This window comes from Equus quagga, chromosome 15 (genome assembly GCF_021613505.1).
Source record: "Equus quagga isolate Etosha38 chromosome 15, UCLA_HA_Equagga_1.0, whole genome shotgun sequence".
Classification (NCBI taxonomy): Eukaryota; Metazoa; Chordata; class Mammalia; order Perissodactyla; family Equidae; genus Equus; species Equus quagga.
Genome location: NC_060281.1, coordinates 91,630,387 through 91,638,553, shown reverse-complemented (window position 1 = coordinate 91,638,553; position 8,167 = coordinate 91,630,387). Strand labels below are relative to the sequence as shown.

General features: G+C 54.4%; 1 protein-coding gene across 8 annotated transcripts in view; it reads right to left on the bottom strand.

Moving 5' to 3' along the window:
* SLC2A11 (solute carrier family 2 member 11) overlaps positions 1 to 8,042 on the bottom strand; it is a 19,600-nt gene extending 11,558 nt beyond the window's left edge. For 4 of the 8 annotated variants that reach the window (XM_046641193.1, XM_046641194.1, XM_046641199.1 and 1 more), the window contains exons 1-2: positions 5,344 to 8,042; positions 2,643 to 2,741 (exon numbers count right to left, since the gene is read on the bottom strand). In XM_046641193.1, coding sequence (XP_046497149.1) covers positions 2,643 to 2,741; positions 5,344 to 5,610 — 366 coding nt within the window. In that variant the 5' untranslated portion in view covers positions 5,611 to 8,042. Of the gene's footprint in view, positions 1 to 2,642; positions 2,742 to 5,281 lie in introns of all 8 variants that reach the window. The other 4 variants (XM_046641197.1, XM_046641200.1, XM_046641201.1 and 1 more) reach the window with 3 other exon arrangements.
* Positions 8,043 to 8,167: the final 125 nt, after the last annotated feature.

Genomic DNA, 8,167 nt, shown 5'->3' with positions numbered 1-8,167 from the left:
GCTCCTCCCTGAGGGGCGGGAACAAGCCTGCCTGAGCCCCACCCTATGAGTGCCCTGTGCTGGTCTCTCTCACAGGCAGTGTCTCCGGGAGCTAGTGCTGGACAGTCTCCCAGTGCCCCTCCGAGTCCACTGTCACCTGTCTCCCTGCTTTAGGCCCAGGAAGCCACTTACAAGGGCCACATCAGCGGGCCCCCTTGCTGACTGGCTCCCCGTTGGACTAGCCTGTGGTGAGCCCCCGCAGGGCATCAGAGGAGGCAAGAGAGAGAGGCCATGGTCGGGGGATATCTGTGCCCCGAGTGCCTGGGGCTCCCGTCCTGGCAGGTCACCTCAGGCTGGCTGTGAGCTCGACCAGAGGTCACTGCTCCTCTCGAGGGGGCCTATGCCACATGGCTCTGTCCTTTGGTTCTGGGAACTGCTCCTCCCACTGTGCCTCTGCGGATCAGGTGGTAAGGACTCGGTGTTCCTACTGCATTCCTGCACCCACACCGCCTCATGTGTTCCTGATGCCCCTCAGTCCTCTGTAAACCTGCCTTTGTGGTCTCTAAAGCTGCTTGACTCATCTGGAGTGAGCCACGTGTTTCCAGGGACCCCGACTGTGACAAGCCCTCGGGAGTATTCTGTTAGACACATATTACTCTGCTCCTTGTTAACCCTGGGAATTGGGCCCAGAGAGGGGAAATGACCTGCCCACGGTCAGGGCTGCACCGGGGAGTTTGGACACCCTGGAGCCCCACCCTGCCCCACACAGCTGTCACTTTAGGAAGTGAACGGAGGCCAGGAGGTCAGGAATGACTGAGCATGGGGAAGGCCAGACACCCTTCCCTTGGTCAGAGATGAATGTCAGTGTCTGGCTAGTCTTGGGCCTCGGGACAGGACGTGAGAAAGGCAGTGGGTTTAGGTGTGGGGAGAGCTCTCTCCTGCCCAGCCAGCTCAGGGTAATGGCTGTTGGCCTGGTGCCCGCCAGGTCCCTCTTGGGGAAGGACCCATCCAAGGGAGCTGGGACCAGGGCCAGCCTCCCAAGATCTGGGCTGGAACTCCTCAAGAGTGACCATTCAGGGGGGTAGGCGGAGCCTCTGAGCCCCCGAAAGTCCCATTTGCAGGGGCAATGAGGCCTGTGAGAAGCAGGCCTGCGAGCGCCCTGCTGCCAGCGGATCCCTCTGCAGCCTGAATGTGTGCACTGAAGTGGGCGCTCATGTGCTTGTGGACGAACAGACAAACAAATGCTGCAGCTCAAACCTCCCTTTCTAAACCCTTCATTCCATCCTTCCTTTAAGAGGCTGGGCTGCTGTAACTGTTTCTGCCCAGAATGTGCTCCCATCCCCAGCTCTGCCAACTGCTAACATACCTTCCTTTCAGGAAGTTCTCTCCCATTGTGAATCACAGCTTCCCCATCCCCTTAAAGGTGGTCACCTGACCCAGACCTGGCCAATCAGAGTGCTCCATCCTCCTGACCACATGATTGGTCAACAGGTATGTATCTAAACCAGCCAATCAGATTCTTCCCAGGCCTTTCCACTGGAGCTACCAGGGAAGACTTTATTTGGGGTTCCCAGCTGGCAAGAAATGAGCCTGGTGACAGCTGTTGTCACTGGGTGGAGGGTGAGGCCATGCAGGGACAGGAGAGCCCCAGTTCCGTCCTGGGGCCTGGCTCCTGCAGCTCTTCCCCCCACCCCCAGGGTGTGCAGCCCCACCTCCTTCCCAGCTACATGACAGGACACTTTCCCCTCTGAAGGAAGTAAGAGGTGGCTTCTAGCACTGGGGCTGAAAGATCCCTCCTTTCCACAGGCACTCCCTGAAAATTGACATGGGCCAGGCCAGCGTCACGTGCTGAGGATTCAAAGATGACTCAGACACTGAGAGCAAACCAGCAGGAGGATGAGAAAGGCACCTGCACCATGGATATGCGTCGGGGGGTGACTTCCAGCTGGGGGGTGTTGATGGAAGGATCTGGAAGGTGATGGTATTTGGGAGGGTTCTGAAGGGCGTCTGCATGTGGGGCAGAGAGGGTTTCCAGGGGGAGGAGGCTTAGAGAAGGGTGGTGTGCTTTTGGGGGACTGCATTTAACCTGCTTCGGTAGCAGGGTTAGGGGAATGAAGGTGGCAGACAGAGGACTGGTTCTGATCCCAGGAGGCCTGGAACTTCAGGAGGATGAGTCTGTCCTTATTCCCATAGGCACTGGGGGGTGGGGGGGGTTACAGAATGTTTCTGGGAGGGGAGTGGCCTGATCAAACTTGAGAGACTGAAGGCAGGGAGTCCAGTGAGGAGGCCCGGCCAGCAATCCAGGCCGGAGAGGTGGGGCCTGAAGTGGGGTTGTGGTCGAGACACAGGGAGAAACAGCTGGATGCGAGAGGTAGTTAGGAAGCACTTGGCGTCCGAGAGAGGAGGGCAGAGTCAAGGCTGACCCCGAGTGGGTGACAGTGGTGTCATCCACTGACATTAGGGACTCAGGGGGACATGTGGGCTCGGGGGAGGATGCAGAGCTGGGTTTGAACCCACAGGACCTGTGGGACATCCCAGGGAAGATGAACCCGTGGGAGAAAGCGCCACCAACTGGACGCTGGCCTGAAGCTCCAAAGGGGTCAGCTGTCAGCCATCGCCCAGCACCCACTGGAATGATGATGGGGGGCAAGGAGGGTACATACCAAGGTTGGGGCATTGATGATGGAGAGGTTGTAGCCAAACTGAAAAGTCCCACCAATGCCAGCCGCACAGATGGTCAGGAGCAGGACCTTGCCCTGAATCTGAGGGAAGAGAGAACAGAGTGACCACTAACAGTGTCCACCTCCGTCCTGGGGCTGCAGCCTGCCAATCACACTGCAATCGGTCTGAGCCAGGCAATGAGAGGAGAGGAGTCACCCAGGTCACAGGGTTAGCAGGTAGCAGAGGAACCCAAGCCTTCTGCTCTGAGCCTAGGACCCTGCTGTCCCTTCACCCCCCAATCCCACCCCTGCCAGCATTTTCCTGAAAGGGACAGCAGTTTCGGCCCTCCATGCCGGACTGTCCCTGGGCTTGCCTGCTGTGGTTCGGCAGGACCACGCTCTGAGCTGGGGCCCCAGTGGATGATGCTCTGCCCCTGGCAGGACAGCAGCCCGTGAGCCCCAGTGACTCGCCCCACCTGAACATTCTCCAACAGAGTGGCTGGGGATCCTCTTACCTCCCAGCCTGCTGTGCAATGAGGCTAAGAGAAGGGGCCACATGGACTACACGTGGGGACATGGGGGGCATACGGAGCAGCAGAGAGCAACCGCAGCTGGTGGCAGTGCCTGGGTCCCAATGCCAGCCCTGCCCTTGCTCCCTCACCCTTTCTGAGTCACTTTCTCGCTGGACCTGGAGATAACAATGCCCACCTCCAGGCTGGGAGACAGCCACGGCACACATAGGCCACACACACTGGGTCCCATAAAGGACAGCTCCTCATCCTAGTGCAACGCCCTTAGAGATGGAGGGCACCAGCCATGAGCACTTGGGGCCCTGAGGCTCCATCCCGTTTAGTTGGAATTTTTTTGGAATTCAGAATCTTATTTGTATTTTTCCTTTTATAATTTTTAATTACAAAATACCATTCTCGTTAAAATTTTGAAAATTCAGTATATGCTGAAAATTCTCCACTCCCTCAAAGGCACGACAATGAACTGCTCCCCTCAGATGTTCTCCTCGGCATTCACAAAGTAGTTAACTATACAAAAATCAAACCGTTGATCTTTTCCCAGAAAATCCTACTGCTTTTCTCGTTTTGGCAAATCGTTGTGCAAATTTAAGGTCCTACAAGTCAAATTGATCATTTTTCTATTTTTATTTTTTTGGTGAGGAAGATTGGCCCTGAGCTCACATCTAGGCCAATCTTCCTCTATTTTGTATGTGGGATGCCACCACAGTGTGGCTTGATGAGTGGTGTGTAGGTCTGTGCCCAGGATCTGGATCTTTGAACCCTGGGCTGATGAAGCAGTGCATGCAAACTTAACCACTACACCACCAGACTGGCCCCATGAAGATTTTTTTTTAATACTTAAATACAAGTTTCATGGCAGAAGGATGTTTGGCTAACAGTTTTCTGAAGAACTTCCAGAACCTGAGGACTGTTTACTCGTCTGTCAGTCAAAGACCAAGTGCCTGTCCCAGCCAAGAACTGTGCTGGGGCACATACAGCTGGAAGAAGAGGGACATGCATGCACCATTTGGTGAGATACTGTGCTGGGGATGGGGAGGCAGAGGAAGAGGTTCTGGTGGGCAGGGTCCTGCCAAAGATCTTGCCACAGGTCTGGAGACTGGTCTGTGACAGGCACCCTGGCTGCCCACAGTTCCGATAAGGCCTAAGGAACTTCCTCCCAATCCGGAAGCCTCAGGAGAAAGCCAGTTGAGAAGGCGGTAGTCAGTCTCACTGGAGTCAGGGCAAAGCTCCATGCAGGCTGCATGCAGGTGAGAATTCCTCTAAGAGAGCAGATCTGCAGAAAGCAGCAAGAGACAAGTGCCTGCCGACAACAGAGCCCATGCGGCAGGGGGTGCTGGCAGGTCTCCAAGACAGCAGGAATCATTTAATTCCATGAAATCCTGCATGGAGATTGCCTAGTCCGGTGCCTATCATGAAAAGCATTCAGACCTTAGCTACGACGGTGATTCTTAACTCAGTGAACAAATCTTTCTTGCCTCCCTACTATGGACAATAAACCTACTGTTCTAGGAGCTGGGGATACAGCAGTGAACAAGAGACTCAAGCAGCGGCCTCAGGGGGCCTTCCTTCCAGTGGAGCAGACAGGAAATAACAAAACCAACAAGGAAAACATACAATCTGTTAGCTAGTGCGACGGAGACGTAAAGCAGGGCAGGGTGAGGGGGGAGCTTTTGGAGAAGGTGGTCACGTGACATTTGCACAAAGACCTGAAGGAGGGGTGTAGGTGCGCTGTGCTCACATCTGAAGGAAATCAGCGCGGGTTGGAGAGAAACCAAGGGACGGGGTGGTGGGTGGTGTGGGCGTCCTCTTCTGGTACCCCGATGCCCTCGGTGAAGCAGGACGTCAGGACAGAGCTTAGAGGAAGCATGGAGGAGGAGATGGCGGTTGAGGAAGAGGCGAGGGTGGGAAACAGTCACAGGAGGGGGTTGGCAGCCACGGTTGCAGCGCCCAGGGCCGGCTTCCTCTCGGGGCGCGTCTGGCCCGGACGAGGACGAGGACCGCGAGGGCATCGCGATGGGTGCCAGCCCGGGATGCCGCCGGCCCGCGTATCTGCAGACATGTGACCCCTCGCCACCCTGCACTGGCCACCAAACCATCCCTGCGCGTGCACACCTACGCATGCTCGTCTGAGCCCAGCACCAAACTCCACAAACAAGCACGAGGGGTTTCTGTACATTTGACGCCGTCGTGAAGCCTTCCAGAGTGGCCGCGCCCGTGCAGTTCACGCTGGTCCTCAATCCCTTATCTGAAACGCCTAGGCCGGGCAGGTTTTGGACTTCAGACCTTTCCAGATCGCAGGAGGGCATCGACCACGTACACATTTCTCCGGTATTCGGGAGAAGTGCGGCCTGTGAGCTTCTGCCCTGCCCCAGGGGAACCGCGGCCACCATCGCCGGGCAGGTGCCGGCACATGCGCGCTGGGGGGAGGGTGGTGCACTCATTTCACTAGGACATTCGCCAGAAGCAAATGAGCCGAGAGGGAGAAACGCATGCGCAGAGAACGTTAGAGGGGCGCAAACTCAGGTTGAGGCAGAAGCGCATGCGCAAGCGCAGTAGGTGTTGAGGGAAGTCGATGAGCTGACGGCTTGCGCAGAACACACAGCCGAGACGCAGGCGCAGTGGCGCACGGAGCGGCGAGACTCCCACGCGGAGGGCGGCCGAGGCGCAGGCGCAGGCGCAGGGGGCGTTAAGAGGTGTCGGGGCCGTGAGCGGGTCGCCTGAGTCCGAGGCCGTAAGAACAGCTGCTGTTCATCGTCCATCCCTCCCTTTCTGCAGTTCTGTGGCCGAAAAGCCGCTTACTCCTTACTCCGCCGAGCCTGGACCCCATCTCTGCAGACCAGAAGGGAGCTTGGGCCGAGGTCACCCCGGCCCACGCCCTGCCTCCGCATCTGCAGGTCCCAGCCGGCGGGTCTCATCACCTTGTTCCAGACTCCCCGGAAGTTCCGGCCCTGCGCCCCCCGTCCCCTCCCTCGCTGCCGCCTCCGGAGTGAATCTGCGGGTTCCTGCCTGTCTCCCGCTCCGACCGCCGCCGTCGCCCTTTCTGGCCCCTCTGCCCGGCCTCCCCTTTCCTCCATCTGGCGCCCCTGCCGCCACCGGGGCCCGGGCGGCCCAGTCCCTGGGAAGCTCCTGTCCCTGGGCACTGGTTGAAGGCGTAGCCCTCAGATTCTGCACGGACATCCCCACCCTCCTTCAGTCAAGGTGTCCCCACCCATTCCCCGGAGGTGGGGCAGAATTGGGAGAGACCGAAAGGCAGACCTACCAGTCTCTGGAGCGCTCGCATCTGTCCGACTTGGCCGAGCTAGTGACTTGGAATGCCGAGAAGATAACCCGTCTCGGCTTGCTGCCAGGGGATCCATTGCGTGAGAGGCTCGCCCCGCCTATAGTCGGGGCGCGTTCGGAGGTGAGAAACCGTAGGGTCCACTTGGCTGGATTAATCTTTTATTTCTCAGGGCTTCTCGTGGAACAGGAGTTGGATAAGGGCCAAACCGGAACCAGACTTGCCAAAGATGCTGTTTATGGTCATGGAAATAGACCTGAGAGTGACCTTAGGAAGTCATCTGAGCGGAGACTGACAGGACATGCCCCAGGATGGATGCTGCAGTATCGCTGTTGCTCGAGCTTGGTTTTTGTCTGATGTTTGCTGCTCTGAACGTTTAAAAATCTGTAGAGACCCCGTGCATTCTTAAGGAAAAATACAATAAGTAAAATGTTAGCAGTTGCTAATTGCATGCTTTTCTGCGTTTACTGAGACGATCGGATGGGCTTGTACTTTACTCCGTTTAACAGCTCAGTTACATCCATAGTTTCTAGTGATTTCGAAGGTTCCTTGAATTCTTGGGGTAAACACGACTTGTCATAATGTTGTAATTGTTGCTATCAACACACTGTTGGTTTCTGTTGCTAATATTTTGTTTAGATAGATTTATTTTTTTCAAAACAACTATTGTTTTTTTCGTCTCTTTAAAAAATCTTTGGAGAAATAATGGACTAATAAATGGTGCTGGGGCAGTGGATTCTCTCTCTGGGGAAAAATGAAATTGGATTTCTACCTCACCTGGTACATAAAAATCATTCCAGGTGCATACAAACTAATTTGAAAAGCACACTTTAAACATTTTAGAAGAAAATAATGAATGTTTTTATAACCTCAGGATAAACCGTACAGGTTTCTTGTGAAGATTTAAAGTCATTAAAATTAAAAATCTGTGTTAAAAGACACCATAAGAAGATGAAACCAAAAGCTACCGACCAGGAGCAGGTGTCCACAAGCATATGACCAACAAAGTGTGAGTATTTAGAATATATAAAGAATTCCTACATATTCATAAAGAAAAGGAAAGGAGCAAAGGCTATGAATGGGGAACTTACAGAAGAGAACTGAAGTGGCCAAAAAAACGAAGGAAAAGGTGCTCCGGTGTATTAGTGATGGGGAAATGCAAATGAAATCCACAAGGGGGGGCTGTTTCCCACTCAGCGGGTTGGCACTTTGATTCTGGCAGTACCAAGGTGGGAAGAATCAGTTGGGATGCTCACCTACTGTTGATGAAAATGTAAATTTGTGCAGCCATGGGGAGAGCAATTTGGGGTATCTAGGAAATTGAAGTTGCAAATGCCTGGTGACCCAGCAATTCCTGAAGTTCCACTCCTGGGCTTTGCCTTAGAGAAACTCTTCATCTCATGCCCAAGAACCTCTCTTCATAAATGCAGCATTGCCTGTAATACCGGAAAACTGTCAACAACTCAAATATCAATCATGAGGAAAATGGAGAAACAAACTAGTAAACGCTAGAATGCCCCTCATCAGTGAAAAGCAATGAACTTGAGGAACGGTATCGGTGTAAGGGAAGCAAAGCTGTGTGAATAAAGTTGCAGAAACGTGCATAGATGGTAAAGCCTTTATAGTTTGGAAATACACAAAACCACACCTATGTCTTATGTCGAGTAGGAATAAATAGGTATGTGGTAAAAGCTTGAGGGAGTACCTGGGGTGATAAGTAC